This window comes from Herpailurus yagouaroundi, unplaced genomic scaffold, assembly GCF_014898765.1.
Source record: "Herpailurus yagouaroundi ecotype Mexico unplaced genomic scaffold, PumYag 100, whole genome shotgun sequence".
Classification (NCBI taxonomy): Eukaryota; Metazoa; Chordata; class Mammalia; order Carnivora; family Felidae; genus Herpailurus; species Herpailurus yagouaroundi.
The window spans coordinates 27,584,658-27,605,381 of record NW_024412391.1 but is presented as its reverse complement, the minus strand read 5'-3'; the positions used below and the strand labels follow the sequence as shown (position 1 = coordinate 27,605,381).

Sequence of the window (20,724 nt, the reverse complement as noted above, 5' to 3'; positions counted from 1 at the left end):
ATTGTTTATCTGAAATTCAAATTTTACTGGGTTCTCTGTATTTAATCTAGCAATTAAATTCAAAAGAGTAGGATCTATGTCTAACATAACTTTGTATTCCCCTGCAATAGTACAGTGCTTTCCCTAACTGCTCAATGTTTAAGGAATAGACACTGAGCCTCTTGAGAACAGGGGTTTCTCTGGATTTTATTTAATGTTGTATGTTCCCAGGGACTAACATAGTACCCGCCACACAATAAAGAACCAATAAATATTTCTTAAATGAATACATGGATATATCAAGAACAATGTTCTAATTATGGGCTGGATTATGTGTACATATTTCCATAAAACCAGTATTTTTCTGGTTATTTTTAAAAAGATTGTTTAAAAAGCTTCTATTCGTACACTTTATCACATTTGAGCTAGCACAGTTGAGGGCTTGATGGGAACACAATCAAGGGCTCAGAATGTACTCGTCGCAGACTGGGTCCATATGGTCACTAGTGGAGAAAGGATCCTATACTCATGATGCTGACAAGCCTGCAGCAGGCGGCGGTAGGCGACTCCTCCTCCCTCCCAGGCCTTCCAGCCTCCTGCGCACGCGCACAGCCTCGTGCAGACCCCCGCGGGCCGGCTGGAGAGGGGCGGGGCTCCGGGGCGCGTGCGCGGCGACCTGGCCTGTGGGCCCCTCCCTTGGCGGAGGCGCGGGCGCGGAGGACCGCACGGAAAGGGGGAAGTCAGGTGGCCGCTGCCGCCGCCGCCGCCGCCGCGGTTTGTCGCCAGAAGGAAAATGGCGGATCTGGAGGAGCAGTTGTCTGATGAGGAGAAGGTAAGTGCCGCGGAGGTGGCGGAGTCCGTCATTGGGGAGTCAGTAGAACCCTGGCGTGTCAGCCCGGATTCTGGCCGCCGGGAAGGGCATTGGTTTGTGCCCTCGGCTGCCCTTCCTCCTCCTCTCCTCGCTGCACCCTAGTGCCTGCCCCTGTCAGTCACCCGAGGCCCCGCGCGGGGGCAGGTCTCTGGCAGGCCTGCTCGCTCCGCTCCGCTCCTTGTAGGGTGTGTGCTCCGAAAATAGGAAGTAGGAGCCGGGCGGCGGCGCCTGGCGCGGAGGCGGGGGGCGCGGGGGGCGCAGAGGGCGGCGGCCGCTGGGAACCCTCTCGTTCCTCCTCGGTCGCGGGGCCCTGCGCGGGGTCTGGGGACTGCAGACGGGTCCGTGTCCCGGCCTGGGAGCGGCCCAAGGGCGGTGCTCTGCCCGATGGCCTGGCCGAAGACTGTAGCCCGGGTGAGGGGTAAAGGAAAAAAATCGCATAGAAAGAAGACCTTCGCTTCTCCCTTCTACTCCCTCCTCCCAGAAACAAAATGCTTCCTTTTCTGGTTCTCTACGCTTTTTTTCCTTTCCCCGTGGAAGTCCCCCCCCCCCCCCCCCTTCCCCCCCCCCCCCCCCTTTTCTTTTTTCGGCTTTAGCTTTAGGCTTGCAGCTTCCGTGTTCCCTGAAAGGCGGAGTGGTTCACAAAAAGACCCGCTCCCCATGGTTGTTTTCTGCCCCGGTTGGCACTAGCCCCTCGGGGGCGATTTGGTGGCGCTCCACCGTCCTGCTAGGACTTCTGAAGAGGGGAGATTGTGCAGCTCCTTTTGCTTTATCTTAGATGCTATGACAACATTGGAACCAGATGAACGATTTAAATTCTCAGGCATTTAAAATAAGAAATCTGATCATTGAAATAGTCTCTCTTGTTCGCCGTTTCCTTTGGCTACTGTGAAGGCCCATTCCCTGGTGAAGAGGGGGGGCCCTACTAATTTTGAGTATTTTTCTGGGAAGGGCTTGGACGTTTCTCAAACTCAGAAGTGACTGACATAACCTGTGAATACAGTTTTCCAAGTGTCCACTCTTAATTTCACAGTGTTCTTTTTTTTTTTTTTAACTTCCCGAAGCAGAACCACGGTGTATGAAACACACACACCTCATGATGTTTAAGAAATCCTCATGTAAACCTAAGGATGTTTTCAGTTGGAACTCCCTGCCCCAAGTGTTTTTATATCCTGTAATATAAACTTGCACCGAAATGTCATGTTCTGTCTCCTTCCCGATGTGAATATGCAGAAGTCGGCCTCATCTTCAATTTCGGAAGTCTTTTTCTTTCTCTTGTGCTCTTTGGTGAAAGTGATAATAAAAGGACAAGATGGGGAGAACCAAGCAGATCCCTGTATACATAAAAGTTGCTGTGCCATATTCACATGTGTTACATTGGTAAATAACCAGGAGTTGTCATCTGAAAATTTATGCAACCGGGCACACACATATTAAAGTGCTGCAAAGTTTTTAAAGGAATTCTCATGTTTTTATTCTACCGTTCTTAAGTACTGATTAGTAGTTCAAGTGGCTAGAATCTGGCTGAGGACTGAGTATTCAGTGTGGGAGTTAATATAGTCCTGTCATGTGTTGTAAAGGCCTAAAATAGCAAAGTTTTTTCAAAATGAGATGACAAGGTTCCTCATTATCTGGGCATTCTCAGGGCACTAAGGCACTAAGGCTCCATAAAGGCGGAGGGGTAGGGTGTCTTATTCTCCAGGCTGCAACACAATGGTTTAAGAGTAAATGAATGAAAATTCTAATTTGAAGGAATTTGGTGTTTTTGTTTTTATTTCGAGTTTTGTAAGATTATTCTGTAGATATTTTCATATAGATTTCATTGATATATTTAGTGATTAAGAAGACAGCTGACCAAACTTCTGGGTTAAATTCAAGTAACTAGTTAAGTGAAATTCTAACACTTTTGTCACTTCAGTTATCTAAATGTTTTTTTTAATCTTTTGGGAGTAGGACAGCTGGGTATAGAATCAGAAGTAGAATTTTAAAAGGTGGTATTTTTAAACTAATATTTAAATCGTGTTACTTTTTCTGCCACCTTGTTTGTAATTTTCAGAAATAAGCTTTTAAAATTTTTAGGTTGTTGGAATTTCCATTATTGATTGCAGATCTGAAGAAGGCAAGCTATTAACTTACATAGTACTCATACTTTGTATATGCATGGCTCAGACGCTAGATTCATTAATTTGTTGTAAGTTTGAGGTAGGTTTTATTGATACCATTTCATGTAATACCATTTTACAGATATGTCAGAAGCTTTAAGTAATTCTCCCAAGGACACCTAAGTAAAAAGTGACAGAGGTGGTATTTAAACCTGTTTGTCTGAAACCAAAGTTGATGCTCTTGTGGCATTATATTTCCTTAGTAAATGATGATAGGACCCTCTTCTGGGTTTATTTTTGTGTTTAATTTGTTGATGGCTAATGTTGAAAAAACAAACATAGTTCTTTTTGTTTGTAATAAAAATTGTAAATACCAAACATTAAATAATGTTGGGTTCTAAATTTAAGTTGTGTTTGATCATTTTAGAGCAAAGTTTATTACTGTTTAACACGTTTAAAAATTTTACGCTACTGGTATAGTTTCATATCTGGTAGGAAGCATTTTAGAAATTAATCTAGAATAACATCTTTACTTTTTAAAATCATGTACAATTGCTTTGTGAGGATACCACTATGAAATTTAATAATCTTTCACCTTTGGCCACTGGGTTAATAGGGAATAAAATTATCTGAAGAAGCGCAGTGAAGTTCTTTAAAGTTTCATTTGTTGTAGTGTATCTGACTGATCTTTTTTCATAGTTTAGAAACTCTAGGCCAAAAATAATTCATGTTTTCCACTTCTGGGGTCAGCTGCATTGTACAGCAAAGCATTTTTGTGAATTTGAAATTATATGAAATTATGGTATAAGGCTCAAAGCAGGAGAATTATTTGCTTCACACCCCTCTGTACAGTGGGAAGTCACTCCTAAGCTCCAGAAGGAAGACAGTTATTTGTTGGAAAGGATCCGGCTCCCCCCCCCCCCATCCTCCACCCGGCATAATCCCTCTCACCTTTCCCCAGTGATTAGTGGTCCACTTCCATAGTTGCAACTTTTATATCTTTGTAAATGTGTCTTGAGTATATAGCTCGGTCCTAACTTCTCTTCTGAGCACTGGTCGCACATTTTTATTGTTGGTCCTTTTTACAGGAGATAGTTAATAAGATGTGTTTAAATGGAACCTTCCTACAAGTAAATACGTGAAGTCCCCTCCCCTTTCCCCCTACACAAAGTGGGGCAGAAATCTGTCTCCTCTTACTCGTTTTTCTCTTTCTCTATTCCCATTATTCTGGTCATCCAGGTTTTTAACTTCAGCTTTAACTTTTGTCTCCTTGAGCTCTGTACCTTACAATCTGTTTCCGAATCTTGTCACTTCTATCATCAAAATGTTTCTTACGCTTAAAAAGGTAATTCATTGATATTAATATTCAGTTTATTACTTCTCAGTTGACCAGACTATTAACTGTTGTTACTTATGTTATTAACTACTCTTGTTTAGTAATAAAATTTTACTGTATGAACAGAATGCAAATTGATTGTAGCTGCTCTGTGACTACACAGTTAAGGAAATAAAGAAATAAAGGCAGGGGAAGAAAAGTAGGGTTAGAAGAATGTCATAGCTGGTCTTTACCTTCTGTTGTATTTGCCACTGATAGGCTTTTATTGTAAACTTTCTAGACTAATGCCTCCAACTTCTTGTATCCAAGCCATGTTTTAATATGTTTATATATTCCCAAACTTTTAAATTTTTTTTTTCAACGTTTATTTATTTTTGGGACAGAGAGAGACAGAGCATGAACGGGGGAGGGGCAGAGAGAGAGAGAGACACAGAATCGGAAACAGGCTCCAGGCTCTGAGCCATCAGCCCAGAGCCCGACGCGGGGCTCGAACTCCCGGACCGTGAGATCGTGACCTGGCTGAAGTCGGACGCTTAACCAACCGACTGCGCCACCCAGGCGCCCCTATATATTCCCAAACTTTTAGTTGCTGAATCCTCCATTGCCTTTACTAGGAAGCTCAACTCTTAAAAATGATATTCATGGCCTTGTGTTCCATTCTAACCTAAATAGGTCTGACTCCAATATATATACTGTTATTTAATCATACTGTGAATTCAGAGACCTACATGTTAGTCCGTGTCTAGCACCTTGGGTAAATTATTTAGCCTCTCAGCCTCAGTTTCCTCTAAAATGTGAGGATAAGTGTAAATGGTACCTGGCATGTAGTAAACACACAATACATTATAGTTATTTTTATCTGTAGATGACTTCTTACCCACTTTGAGTGTTGGTACTGCTCCCTGATCTGTCCTTTTTTTTTCTTTTTTTGAAAGATGAAAATCTTACTCATTCCTCAAGATTTATCTCAGATCACATGACTGGTTTAATAACTCTTCTGAACTCTGTATCATTAGTATTAAATACAATTTTGCATAACAGTTATGTGCTTAACTGTCTTTTTCCTCTTGTTCTGGAATTCCTAAGTACAGAAATAATATTCTTAGCATCTGTCATTATGCTGCATGTGGTGAGTAGAAGGGTTCAATGAGTGAATGAAAAAGGAAGTAGAAGTAACATATAAAGTCAAGTTTTTGAGGGAAAATTTAGGGTACATGAATTTTTCATTTCTAAATAATGCTATAGATTTTAAAGATTTAGATAATCAAATGAAATTCTTGGTGCTCCTTAAGGTACAGGTACAGCTCCATATTGGCTATGGTTTAAATCATTCACACATGCTAAATATTCTTTATAAGTAGTTTATATAGTTCTCCCTCACTATGTAATCATTATTTGGTTTCAGAAGTTTTGTTAGGGGGCTCAGTCAGTTAAACGTCCAACTTCAGCCCAGGTCATGATCTCACAGTTCGTGGGTTCGAGCCCTGCTTCGGGCTATGTGCTGACAGCTCGGAACCTGGAGCTTGCTTCGGATTCTGTGTCTCTCCATCTCTCGGCCCCTCCCCTGATCATGCTCTGTGTCTCTCTGTCACTCAATAATAAATAAACATTAAAAAAAAATGTTTTTTTAAAGTTTTGTTTGTATTTGAAAGCAATGTAAGTTGCAATCATAATTAATATAAAATTTACAGTGTTCTTATTAACCAGAAAGTAAACTAAACCAGTAAGCTATTAATGTAGAAAATATTCATTCCTAATTTCATTCTGTGGACAAATGATTCTGTCATTGCATGAACAGAATGTAAAACTTCCTATAGCAAGCAGAAACTTTATAGCTGCTGTATCATTAGTGGAGTTTTTTAGACTTTGCACATTAAAACAAGTTGGTAGTACTTTTTTCAGTGCTTTTGGGAGCCATTTCTACATAAAATAAGGATAGTTAGATACATAGAACGTTGTGTCTTAGTGTAAAAACATAGGATGTAAAAACAGAGCAGAGTGCAAAGTAATGTTTAAAGTTGAAAGCATGACTGGAAAACTTGACCTATCGTTCTGTGCTCTGACCTAAAAGCTTGATTGCCTGAAGCAGTAACTTATTGGAAAAGATTTTTGCATGTCAGAAAAAAAACTAGGGGTTCCATAAAACCATCTATAGTTGTCAAAAAAGGAGAATTTCATAAATTTTGTTTTGAAGGTTAGATGTACTCTCTTTACATTCTTTCTCTTACAGCATTTATTTAAGCATTTCACTTTGAACCTAATGTCTGAGAACTTTTCTTACACATTTTAGTTCATAATGTTTGTATTGACTGTGAATGGAAATAATTTTTGAAAACTGCCTCCACGTTTATTCATTTACCAAATATACCATACTTCATTGATTCCAGTACTCATAATTTTCCATATTTTAAATATGCCTGGGTGCCTCAGTTGGTTGAGCGTTCAGACTCTTGATTTCGGCTCAGGTTGTGATCTCGCAGTCATGGGATTGAGCCCTGTGTCATGCTGAGTGTGCAGGCTACTTAAGATCCTGTCTCTCTTCCTTTGCCCCTCTCTTCCACTTGGGTGTGTGATTCTCTCTCTCTCTCAAAAAAAAAAAAAAAGAAAAAGAAAAAAGAAAAAGATCTCTGGAATCAGGTTCCATTGTGCAGTCAACGGCTTATGATATTAATCAGTAGCGTTTTTTCTTCTTTAGTGGTACATTAAATTATGCCTCTTACATTGATTGTGAATCAAAGTAAGCAAGGATATAATGCGACCACTAACAACCTAAAATCGTGGCATGAGGGGCTTGGGGAAGGGAGCTTTATATGACATCTCCTTACACATTCTATTTAATATGTCTAATGTGGATCAGCAGCAGAAGGGCCCTGCTCAGTGAAGGCATGTAGAGTTTCAGGCTGTTGGAGGATTTCAGTGTGAACTTGGGCTTTTTGATGTGGTATGTATATATATAATGGAATATTATTCAGCCATGAGCAAGAATAATATCTTGCCATTTATGACAACATAGAAGGACCTTGAGCACATTATGCTAAGTGAGATAAGTCAAAGAAAGACAAGTACTGTACGATATCCCTTAAAATGTGAAATATAAAAAAGTCGAGCCTGTTTTTAATTAAAAAAAAAAAAAAAAAAAACCCACCAGAGCAAAATAGTAGTTACCAGGGGATGGAGGTTGGGAGGATAAGACTGATAGTGTTTAAGAGTACAAACTTGTAATGAGTTGTAAATAAGCCATAGAGGTGTGATATACAGTATAGTGAATATAGACAATAATATAAAGTGTGTATAATATAAAATAGTAATGATAAATATTGCTTCAATGGCAGTCATTAAGAATATATAAATGTATCAAAGTAACATGCTGTACACTTTTTTTTTAAGTTTATAGCAAGAGCGTGAGAAGGGGTGGGGGCAGAGAGAGAGGGTGAGAGAGAATCCTAGGCAGGCTCTGTGCTGTCAGCGCAGAGGCCCGTGTGGGGCTCAATCTCACGATTGTGAGATCATGACCTGAGCTGAAATCAAGAGTTGGATGCTTAACCATCTGCACCACCCAGGCACCCCGTCATGCTGTACACTTCATGTTTACAGTATGTAGCATGTCATACTTATAAGAAAATAGATACCAAAAAAACCCCACAAATTTTAGACTTTTTCCCCCACCGTCCTGGTCCTGGCAGCAGTGGGAAGGAAATGTGAATAGCACACTGATTTTTAAAGTTGCCCCTCCCTCACCACACATGCACTTGGAGATCATTACACTACTGCTCAGGTTTTAGTTAACTAAAGCAAGTTATATCTATAAACCTAATTTCAGAGGGGTCAGGGGAGTAAAAGAGAATTGTAGCATTTGTGACTAGCAGTAATGACACCATGTATTAGGTTTCAGACTCACTGAAGTTTGGTGATTTGATCACCTGTTTGGTAGATGAAAGATTATAGATTCAAAGATAAATTATATACACACACACACACGTATATGGATGTATACATAGTATAGCATCAAAAAGTAATAAGTTCATGGAAATTCAGAAGACAGAAAAATTACTTCTGCCTAGGAGGATGGTAGACATCAGTTGGGGTGCAGGCTCATGCCTCAGTGCACAACAAAGGAAGTAAAAATAGGAAACTGGGAATGAACAGAGAGTATGAGTTATATTAGGTACTTTGCAAGTTAAGAGATGCAAAGATGAACTGTGCTACTGAATAGCACAGGGTTTTCTCAGCCTCAGCATTTTTGACACTTGGGGTCAGAAAACATTGCAAGGGCTGTCCTATGCACTGTAAGATGTTTAATAGCATCCTTGGCTCACATGGTGCCAATAACACCTCCCTCCCCTCCCCTGGCATGATAATCAGATTGTTCTCTATAGGACAAAATTGTCCCTGGTTGAGCACCTTGGCTCTAGACATACTATAGGAGCTAGTAAGAACAGTGGGAACTTGAGTTAAGTGTTAAGACGTGACTTAAAGTAGTTTCACAAGACATGAAGAAAAAAAACATTGCTAACAGATTTCAGAGTTGGAATCAACAGGACTTGGTGAGTGAATGTAGTGGAAATGGGAGAATCAGGGATAACTGAACGTTAAAATCTGGATAACTAGGAAGTGGTACCACCATTAACTGGGGAACTCAGGAAGAGGATGGACAGCAGGGAGGAGTAATGGTGAGTTTGACTCAGGTTATACTGAAATGCTAGCAGAATGTCTGTTTGAACATGCCTAGAAGATAGGGAAACAGAAATGGAACTTGGAAAAAACAGTCCCAGATATTTTATACAGACTTGGAAATTTCTCTTTTCTGGCCACAAGATGGAATAAAACTGTTAAAAGAACAAGCTTAGACATAGCAAAGAGGAGAGGTCAGAGAGCATATACTTTTGCATATACACTTATTTAGAAAATATAAGGAGAGAAACAAAAAGGTGAGGGATGATCCTTGAAGTAGAAATCTGTGTTGTAGTACATAGTAGGTGCTAATGTCACAGAACTTGAAGAGAATTTCTAGAAGGAGCAATAACAGCGTTTCAGAGATTAAGAAGGAATATAGGTTTGAGAAAAGCCTTTATATTTAAGATAAAGGGATGAGAAACATTTTATCTATGGTATGCCACTATCTATACTACATTAATCTCTCAGTTGTCAGAGTAATTTTGTTGTTATACCCGTTTTATAGGGGGAAAACTAGCACAGATAAGGCTATTTAAGCAGTGGACTAGAGATCACTGGTGGCCTTTTTTTTTTTTTAAGTTTTTATTTAAATTCCAGTTAGTTAACGTACAGTGTAATATTAGTTTCAGGTGTACAATGTAGTGGTTCAACACTCCCATACATCATCCAGTGCTCATCACAACATATGCATTCCTTAATCCCATCATCTATTTCACCCATCCCCCCTGCCCACCTCCCTTCTGGTAACCATGAGTTAGTTCTCTATAGTTAAGAATCTGTCTCTTGGTTTGCCCCTTTCTCACTCGCTCTCTCTCTCTCTTTCCCTTTGCTCATTTGTTTTGTTTCTTAAATTCCACATATGAGTGAACTCATGTGATATTTGGCTTTCTCTGGCTAACTACTTTGCTTAGCATAATACTTACTAGCTCTGTCTATGTCCTTGCAGTGGCAGTATTTCATTCTTTTTTTATGCTTGGGTAATATTCCATTTATATATTTGCCACATCTGTATCAGTTTGCATTCCCACCAACAATGCCAGAAGGTTCCTCTTTCTCCACATCCTTGCCAACACCTGTCATTTCTTGTGTTCTTGATTTTAGCCATTCTGACAGGTGTGAGGTGATACCTCATTGTAGTTTTGATTTGCATTTCCCTAATGATGAGTGATATTGAGCATCTTTTCATGCATCTGTTGGCCCCCTGTATGTCTTCTTTGGAAAAATGTCTGTTCATGTCTTCTGACCATTTTTAATTTGGATTCATTTTTGAGATGTTGAGTTTTAAAAAGTTATTTATTTTGATACTAGCCTTTTATCAGGTATGTTATTTGTAAATATCATCTCCCATTTCATAGGTTGCCTTTTATTTATTTATTTATTTATTTATTTATTTATTTATTTATTTATTTATTTATTTTTAAGTGGGCTTCATACCCAGCGCAGAGCCCAGTATGGGGCTTGAATTCACAACCCTGCGATCAAGACCTGAGCTGAGGTCAAGAGTTGGCCATTTAACCAACTGAGCCACCCAGGTGCCCCTTGTAGGTTGCCTTTTAATTTTGTTGATTGTTTCCTATACTGTGTAGAGGCTTTTTATGTTGATATATTCCCAAAAGTTTATCTTTTGCTTTTGTTTCCCTTTCCTCAGGAGTCCTATCTAGAAAGAAGTTGCTACAACCAATATCAAAGAAGTTACTGCTGACGTTTTCTTGTAGGATTTTTATGGTTTCCTGTCTCACATTTAGGTTTCTCATACATTTTGAGTTTATTTTCGTGTATGGTAAAAGAAAGTGGTCCAGTTTCATTCTTTTGCATGTTGTCCAGTTTTCCCAACACCATTTGTTGAAGAGACTTTTTCCCTCTTTCTTGCTTTGTCAAAGATTAATTGACCGTAATTGTGGGTTCATTTGTGAGTTTTCAGTTCTGTCCTGTTGATCTGTGTGTCTGTTTTTGTTCCAGTACCATACCATACTGTTTTGATTACTGCAGTTTTGCAATATAACTTGAAGTCCAGAATTGTGATGCCTTCAGCTTTTTTATTTTTTTTTTTCAAAGATTGCTTTGACTATTCGGGGTCAGTTGTGGTTCCAAACAAATTTTAAGATTGTTTGCTCTAGCTCTGTGAAAAATGCTATTCGTATTTTGATAGGGATTGCATTAAATGTGTAGATTGCTTTGGGTAGTATAGACATCTTAACAGTATTCTTCCAATTCATGAGCATGGGATGTCTTTCCATTTCTTCCAGTTTCTGTCATCAGTGTTTTATAGTTTTCAGAGTACAGGTCTTTCACCTCTTTGGTTAGGTTTATTTCTAGGTATCTTAATTGTTTTGGGTGCAGTTGTAAATGGGATTGATTCCTTGCTTTCTCTCTGCTGCTTCATTATTGGCATATAGAAATGCAACAAATTTCTGTACTTTGATTTTTTATCCTGAAACTTTACTGAATTCATTTAACAGTTCTGGCAGTTTTTTGGTGGAGTCTTTTGGGTTTTCTGTATAGAGTGTATCATGTCATTTGTGACTAGTGAAAGTTTTACTTCTTCCTTACCAACTTGGATGCTTTCTATTTCTTTCTGTCTGATGGCTAGGACTTCCAGTACTATGTTAAATGAAAGTGGTGAGAGTGGACATCCCTATCTTGTTCATGACCCTAGAAGAAAGGCTGTCAGTTTGTCCCCTTTGAGGATGATATTAGCTGTGGGTTTTTCATAGATGGCCTTTATTATGTTGAGGTGTGTTTCCTCTAAACCTACTCGTTCAGGTTTTTTATTATGAATGGAAGTTGTGCTTTGTCAGATGCTTTTTCTGTAGCTATTGAAATGATCATATGGTTCTTATCCTTTCTTCTAATATGATATATCACATTAATTGATTTGCAAATATTGAGCCACCCTTGCAACCCAGGAATAAATCCCACTTGATTGTGGTGAATGATTTTTTTTTAATGCATTGTTGGATTTGGTTTGCTAGTATTTTGCTAGCATCTATGTTCATCAGAGATATTGGTCTGTAGCTCTCTTTCTTTGTGGTGTCTTCATCTGGTTTTGGTATCAGGGTAATGCTGGCCTCATGGAAAGAATTTGGAAGTTTTCCATCATTTTCTATTTTATATAGAATAGTTTGAGAACAATAGGTATAAACCCTTTAAATGTTTGGTAGAATTCACTTGTGAAGCCATCTGGTCCTGAAATTTTGTTTGTTAGGAGTTTTTGATTACTTATTCAATTTCGTTGTTGGTTATCAGTCTGTTCAAGTTTTCTATTTCTTCCTGTTTCAGTTTTGTTAATTTGTATGTTTGTAGGAATTTATCCATTTCTTCTGTCCAGTTTGTTGGCATAATCTCATATAAGTGTTTGTATTTCTGTGATGTTGGTTATTTCTCCTCTTTGATTTGTGATTTTTACTTATTTCGGTCCTTTCTCTTTTTGATAAGTTTGGCAAGAGGTTTCTCAATTTTATTTTTTCAAAGAACCAGCTCTTGATTTCATTGCTCTGTTCTCTTGATTTTTTTTTTTTTTTTTTTTTTTTTTTTTTTTAGTTTTCTCTATCATTTATTTCTGCTCTAATCTTCATTATTTCCTTCCACTGGTTGCCTTTAAGAAAGCAATTTTATTACAGCCCTGCAGCAGGGAGCAGGTAGAGAAAAGCCAGATTACCCAAGTCTAAAAGGTGTGTATATGCTTTCCTTCTTCCAGAAATGGCCTTTCGTTCATGTCTTGCATTGTAAACAATCCTTCGGTAACCAGACCAAAAACTTCCCTCATGACTTTTGTATCCTGGCCTATGCTCCCTTAGAAATTTGTGTATACCTTTGTTATAACATTTACCAATTTTTTTTTTTTAATTATTTTATTTTTTATTTTTTTTTGGGACAGAGAGAGACAGAGCATGAACGGGGGAGGGGCAGAGAGAGAGGGAGACACAGAATCGGAAACAGGCTCCAGGCTCTGAGCCATCAGCCCAGAGCCTGACGCGGGGCTCGAACTCACGGACCGCGAGATCGTGACCTGGCTGAAGTCGGACGCTTAACCGACTGCGCCACCCAGGCGCCCCGCATTTACCAATTTTTTAAATAGATTTACCTGATTTTCCTAATTTCTTTGTTCTTCAAGGGCAGGCCTTGTGTCTTACTAATCTTTGTAATTCCAGTGGAGTGCCTGGCATACATTAGATCATTGGTTTTCAACTCTAGCTGCACATTAGAATCAATTGGAGAGTTTATAAACAAACTTGGATGCACAAGCTTCACTTACAGGTGAGGCCTCGAGCCTTTGTACCCTTGTAAAACAAACAAAAAGAAGCTTCCCAGATGATTTGAATGTGCCATGAGGTTGAATGTCACTGTATTAGATGCTCCATAAATGTTAACTAAAGAAAAGTAAGAAGTGGCAACAATAAGTATAAACTATTTTTGAAAAAATATGATAGTGAAACAAAAGAGAAAGGATAGGCATTACTACTTCATTTTTTCCTACTATTTAATTTAGGAATACTTTATGTTTTTTAAGATAGAAAAAATTTAGGAATGTTCATGGACTAAGGGGGATGATTCAGAGGAGATAAAGAAATTGAAAGTTTAAGATAAGTAATAGTTTATACATAACTTCTTTTTCAGTTAATGATAATGCCTACTTTGGACTCATGGGTTTTTTAGTATTTTATTTTATTTTATTTTATTTTATTTTTATTTTATTTTATTTTATTTTATTTTATTTTATTTTATTTTATTTTAAGGTTTATTTATTTATTTTGAGAGAGAGAGAGGGAGAAAGAATCCCAAGCAGGCTCCATGCTGTCTGCGCAGAGCCTGATATGGGGCTCGAACTCATGAACTGTGAGATCATCACCTGAGCCAAAACCAAGAGTCAGACGCTTAACTGACTGAGCCACCCAGGCACCCCATTTTGTAAATAAATGGTAAACACGTGTTTAAAGAAAAATTGCTTTTAACTCAGTAGATGATCTAGTTTTAGACTGATAGGGACTCACTCAAAATGATAGTTATAAAGGAAAAAATTATTGAGGAAAACTTGTCAAATTATCACTTTTAAGTATATTCAAAAAAAGGTTGGCTATAGCACAGCCTACAGTAGTGATCACTTCATCATAAACTATTTAAATATGATAGAGTTCAAAAAAGTATTTTCTTTTTTTAAAAAAATTTTTTTTAATGTTTATTTTTGACAGGGGTGGGGTAGGGGCAGAGAGAGAGGGAGACACAGAATCTGAAGCAGGCTCCAGGCTCTGAGCTGCCAGCACAGAGCCCGACGCAGGGCTTGAACCCACGAACTGTGAGATCATGACTTGAGCTGAAGTCAGTCAGTCACTTAACCAACTGAATCACCCAGGTGCCCCCCCAATAAAGTGTTTTCTATTCTCATTTTACTCGTAACTCTCAAAAAGACATGGAAGTTTTTTACAGTTATAGGAAACAGTGTCAAGTAATTTTGTAGTTGAAATGGGAAAATGCCCATTAGTTCTTTTTAACTTTATTATTAGTCTCTAAGGCAGTGAACCTTTTTGGTATCACATTCCTTGAGAATCAGGCGAAACTTGATTCCTTGGATTCCTTTTTTCAGAAGAGGATATGTAAATTTTGCATATACAATGCCTTCTAGGGCAATGGGTATAATAACTGGCCACCCATCAGGATCACCTGGGGAGATTTTGTGAAATACAGGCTTCCGGGTCTCAGTACTCTAGAGATGGATTCAGTAGATCTGGAATAGAACATGAGATCCTCTATTTTTTTCAAAAGCTTTCCAAGCAAATTTAACAGGCATCTAGACTTGGGAAATCTTTAATGTCTCCTGACTTGATCAGGGAAGAGATAACTATGTGGCATAATGTCCAACATATGGGAATTAAAGGGGATATTGGCAGGGTTCTCAGGTAAACTATAAGATGCCTCATTAAATTTTAATTTAAGATAAACAACAAATAATTTTTAGTGTAGATCTTTCCCATGCAGCTACTGTGCAGTACTGTTTGCTTCTAAATTTAATGGTAACAGATAGCTATTTGTGTGGTGTGTGTGTATATGTGCTTCCATGCACTTGCATCGTCTGCTTTTTATACTTTCATCTCCTTCCCCCTGTTGCTCAAGTCTTTTTCAAAAATTTAAATTTGTTGTCAGCTTACTCTTAAAGCTGCTTTGCTGAGGACACATGGAGTTTATGTGCAGCTAGCCCTTCCCGCTTTGTTCTCCTTCCTGAAGAAGGTTTTCGGTCCTCTTCGGCAGTGTAGATATCAGATAAGATTGCACACTTCAATATTCTGTAGTCCAGGAAGCATAGGATGGTAAGGCACCACTGCTTCATAGAATTGAGCCACAGGTAGTCATCTTTCCGGATATTGTGACTAATCTCTTTCCATCACTGCGGTGATGCTTGGCTTCTACACATAGTAGTCCAGTATGATGTGCAGATGCCACATAACCCATCAGTATTATTTGCTTTGCTTATCATCTGGCCTCTTTATCAAATTGAAGAGTGTGTGGAGAAGCTGATTTCTGTCTGTAGGCTCAGAGTGTAGGCATGTTTTACACAATATAAAGGGCATCAACTCCCCTCTTGCCTGCAGCACCTGAGGAACAGTTTGTGGCAGGTAGCATCCCAGCATTAATTAAATACTTCTTTAACTGTCTGCAATCTGAGATAGCTCTGATCCTAAATGAGTACCTGCCAACATTCACAGAGAGAGAGTGGTGCCGGGTAGAAAGCAAGAGATAGTTTTCTATGAGTTTATCAAAATGAATCTTAGCTTTAGTCAGTGAAGAAGATGGTATTCTTTCCTTTCTTAGGTAAAGGATTTGGAAAATTCTTTTTTTTTAAGTTTATTTATTTATTTTTGAGAGAGAGAGAGAGAGAGAGACCTTGTGAGTGCCTGTGGGAGTGGGGCAGAGAGAATTCCAAGCAGGCTTCATCCTATCAGCGCAAAGCCAAAATCGTGGCTCAGACCTACCACCATGATATCATGGCCTGCGCTGAAATCAAGAGTGAGTCGCTTAACCTAGTGAGCCACCCAGTTGCTTCTTGGAGAATTCTCTTTAAGAATAGTGGAATCAACTTCCTTTGATACTGAAAGATGAATATCCTTGGGGCGCCTGGGTGGCTCAGTCGGTTAAGCGTCCGACTTTGGCTCAGGTCACGATCTCACGGTCCGTGAGTTCGAGCCCCACGTCGGGCTCTGTGCTGACAGCTCAGAGCCTGGAGCCCGTTTCAGATTCTGTGTCTCCCTCTCTCTCTGCCCCTCCCCTGTTCATGCTTTGTCTCTCTCTGTCCCAAAAATAAATAAACGTTAAAAAAAATTAAAAAAAAAAAAGATGAATATCCTTGGTTTTCCCCTGTCTGAACAGTTTAATCATTTAAAACTGAATTCTGTCCACTTTCTTCAGACATTTGTGAGGATTCTGATCCAGAGAAGGTTGAACAGTCTCAAAAGAGTACCAGGTTGATGGGGTGCCTGGGTGGCTCAGTTGGGTAAGCATCTGACTTGGCTCAGGTCATGATCTCGCAGGTCATGATCTCACAGCTGTGCTGACAGCTCAGAGCCTGGAGTCTGCTTCACATTCTGTGTCTCCCTCTCTGTCTGTCTCTCTCTCTTTCTCAAAAATAAATAAATATTCAAAACATAATAAAATAAAATTAAAAAAAAGAGTACCAGGTTGGCCTAGTGTTCATTTTTGAGAAAGTCCGTTTGACTTTCAGGTCTTCTAATTTGCTTTATCAAAGAACATTTCTCCCTATTTAGTGAACTGATTTAATAAGGATACTAGCAAAGAGTTCTTCATAAGCCACGCAGTAGAAGAGTGGAGGAATATTACCTTAAAGTTGTGGCAGAGTTTCTAATTCATCTTCCATTCCACTGGCCACATCTGCAAGACTTATCCCAATTACTTGATCACTCAGTAGAGTTGCAGAAGATGTTTAATCTACATCATTATTTTCAGCTTTCATCTATAAGTATATAGTTATTCTTAAATAAAAATTGAGTACTAAGAATTTTAGAGCTCTCTTTTCAAGACACTTGGTTAGCCCCTGAATTTCAGGACTTTATTTGTAAATTTTTTGTTGCCTGTAACAGCACTTTGTTATCTGCAGCCTTTGTCAGGATGGCTCAGATGTTTTCCCTTCTTTTAATGTAAGTATAACTGTCAACCTTTCAGTCTTCCCTTCCATTAGAGGATAGGAAACTAGGTACCACACTTGTAGATTTATGTCTGAAATAAAAATAAGGATCTTTGAAGAATCTCTCTCATGCCCTTCTAATGTTTGGACTATATATATCGGCTTATTTGCTTGCTTAAAATATATTTTAAATAACTGAGTTTCCTGCTTCTTAGCCCCCAGTTATATATCTTAATTTCAGCTTTCCAGTTCAGTGAAATCTTGTTTAAGTCCCCCATTCTTCATTCTGTTTGTGAGGGAGGGATTCCTGCCTTAGGGTTATGTGGATGGCTGAACACACAGCACTTGACGCTGGACAGATGAGATGAACAGCAGTGTATTAATCACATATACTCAACAGCCCAGGAGAAGGGGACACCACACACAATGTAGGTCCACTTGGAAGTTGCACTTGGGAACAGAGTGAACAAGCAAAATCCATGGGATGCAAGTTTTGTAGTATCAAGAGGGTGGAGTGATCCCTGGTTCCCACAGGAGGATGTGATCAACTTGTTTGAATAATTGCCCAGGCTGGCCGGGAACTGAAGCAGGGATAAGCAGGAACTGTGTCTGTTCCCTGTGATAAATAGGGTTATCTGGCTAAGGGACCTTACTAGCAGGAGCAGAGGATGAGAATTTGCACTTAGGCCATTCAAGGCCCTCCTGGTTTTCCCTAGATGTCAAGACACACATAATATCGGTCCTTAACTTTAGGCCTTATACCACAGATCTTAATAGTAGTAACCCTTTATCAGAAGTATTTACTGGGGCTCCTGAGTGGCTCAGTTTGAGCATCTGACTCTTGATTACAGCTCAGGTCATGATCCCAGGGTCCTGGAATCAAGTCCCATGTTGGGCTCCCCGCTGAGTGTGGAGCCTGCTTAAGATTCTCTGTCTCTCTCCCTCTGCCCCTCTCCCCCACTTGCAAGTGCACGTTCTCTCAAATTAGGGGGAAAAAAAAGGATTTACTATGCTGTGCTAAATAATATATCAAAAAATTGTAATAGTATAATTAGATCTTTCAGTTTACCTTTTTTGGTGATCTTCTAATATTTTACAAAGTTTAAGATATTCTGTTATGTGCAATTTTATTACAGTAGATAAAAGATGGCCAAATCGTATGTATGCAGTGATATAGAGGCATGAAAGCCGAGAGTTCTGTTCGAGAGACTGAATGGAGTGCTGGGGCTCCAGTACTGTGTGTATGTGGGATGAGAAAAAGAATGGATAGACTGTAGGAGCTAGAAAGTGGCAGAGTAAAAAAAGGTAGTAGCTATTATTTGAGTGCTTACTCTGTGCCAAGCACTTTTCTAAGTGTGTTAATCTCATTTACTGCAAGTAAGACAACTGAATTTAATTTGCTTATAGTCATACAGGTAGAAGGCAGTAGAGCTATAGTCTTAAGTCCATACAGTCTGATTTTAGCATTTATGCTGTTAACAGTTATATTTTATAGCCTTCAGGGGCGCCTGGGTGGCGCAGTCGGTTAAGCGTCCGACTTCAACCAGGTCACGATCTCACGGTCCGTGAGTTCGAGCCCTGCGTCGGGCTCTGGGCTGATGGCTCAGAGCCTGGAGCCTGTTTCCGATTCTGTGTCTCCCTCTCTCTCTGCCCCTTGCCCATTCATGCTCTGTCTCTCTCTGTCCCAAAAATAAATAAACGTTGAAAAAAAAAAATTTATAGCCTTCAGATAATGGAGAAGCTTTATATGTCATGTTAAGGACTTTGGACTTTATTTTGTTGGCAATTGGGGAGCCGTTAGATTTAAGGAAGAAACATGATGAGAATTTGCATTGAAAAACATCAGTCTGGGGCACCTGGGTGCCTCGATCGATTAAGTGTCCTGACTTGATTTTGGATCAGGTCATGATCCCCCATATTGTGAGATCTTGCCCCACATCAGGCCTGCTCTGACAGTGCTGAGATTATAGGGCCTGCTTGAGATTGTCTCTCTCCCTCTGTCTCTGCCCCTCCCCTCCTCTCTCAAAATAAATAAATATTAAAAACAAAAAAAGAAAAAAGTATCTGTCTGATGGTAGAATGGGAAATGAATATTGAAGAAGAATATGAGATTAGAGGCAGGACTGTTGTTGTAGCAATGCTGAACAAAGATTTGAGCAAGAGAGATAGACACTATTCATGTGACTGAGGGAGGGGGAAAAATGGAATGATTTCTAGGTGGTGCTAGTAATTTTATTTATTTATTTATTTTTTTAATTTGTTTTTCAACGTTTATTTATTTTTTGGGGGACAGAGAGAGACAGAGCATGAACGGGGGAGGGGCAGAGAGAGAGGGAGACACAGAATCGGAAACAGGCTCCAGGCTCCGAGCCATCAGCCCAGAGCCTGACGCGGGGCTCGAACTCACGGACCGAGAGATCGTGACCTGGCTGAAGTCGGACGCTTAACCGACTGTGCCACCCAGGTGCCCCATAGTAATTTTAAAAGAATAGCAAGGAGTAGGTTAGGGTGAGCTGGTCTGAAGTATCTTTGAGACATTTTAATGAAGATTTCTAGTAAATAAGTTATACTTAGAAAAATGCATCTTGATCTTGACAAACGAGTTGGATGTATAGATCTGAGAGCTGTTGTTGTGTGGTGATAAGGGAATTATTGGACATAGGTGAGATTGCCCAGAGTTTTCTTTTGTTCCCAGCCTGTCTTCAGAACCATCATAGAAAAGTGATGCTGTTCTGGGAGGTAGCTCTGCGAAAAGACTTGGAGTGTATTTCAAAACTTCGTTCACATCCCAATTCTGGACCTCTGTTTTCTTTCATAAATTAAAAGTAGTAACAGCAGTCTCAAGAGAGTAATTGTAGATATCATTTTATTTTACTTAACAAAGGTAGGAGTTTCAACAGGTTAAGAAATAATGGTATATTTCATCCCCTTGATTTCCCTGTAAAAAATGGAAGTTTAGAGGGGCACCTGGGTGGCTCAATTGGTTAGTTTGTCTCTTGGTTTTAGGTTCAGGTCGTGATCTCACGGTTCGTTAAATTGAGCCCCACGTCAAGCCCCTTTGTCAGTGTCCAGCTCTGTGCTGACAGCAGGAAGCCTGCTTGGGATTTCCCTCTCTCTCTCCCTCTCTCTGCCCCTCCTCCCCTCAAAATAAATAAACTTTTTAAAAAGTGGGAGTTTATAGAAGTTAAAAAAAAAAACTTGTGTACAGATCATTTGTCTTAGATAAAAGTCTAGATCTTTCACATTCCCACCATGCAGCTAGGAAACCAGCTTTTTCTCCTGGTTTTTGGGATGAGCAGAGTCAAATAGGGAAAGAATGATTTCCAAGTGAGGAGAAAGGATGTCAGTGTGTGGAAGTGAATGCATTACAAAGAACACAGAAATGCCTGGGCATATGCCACCTTTGTATCACTGTAGGGCACAAAGAAACTAACATGTAACATGAAAATGTCTGTGTTCCAGGGCTATTTTTTAAGAAAACTAGAGCTATATCAAGGTGCTTGAGTGGCTCATTTGGTTAAGCGTCTGACTTCGACTCAGGTCATGATCTCGCAGTTCATGAGTTTAAGCCCAGCATCAGGCTCTCTGCTTTGGATCCTCTGTCCCCCTCTCTCTGCCCCTCCGCCGTTTGCAC

General features: G+C 39.5%; 1 protein-coding gene across 1 annotated transcript in view; it reads left to right on the top strand.

Annotated features, from left to right (window-relative positions):
* The first annotated feature begins 649 nt into the window (after nucleotides 1-649).
* The window catches only part of CAPZA2 (capping actin protein of muscle Z-line subunit alpha 2), a 60,017-nt gene continuing 39,942 nt past the window's right edge, over nucleotides 650-20,724 (top strand). The window contains exon 1 of the mRNA XM_040472170.1: nucleotides 650-811. Coding sequence (XP_040328104.1) covers nucleotides 773-811 — 39 coding nt within the window. The 5' untranslated portion in view covers nucleotides 650-772. The remainder of the gene's footprint in view (nucleotides 812-20,724) is intronic.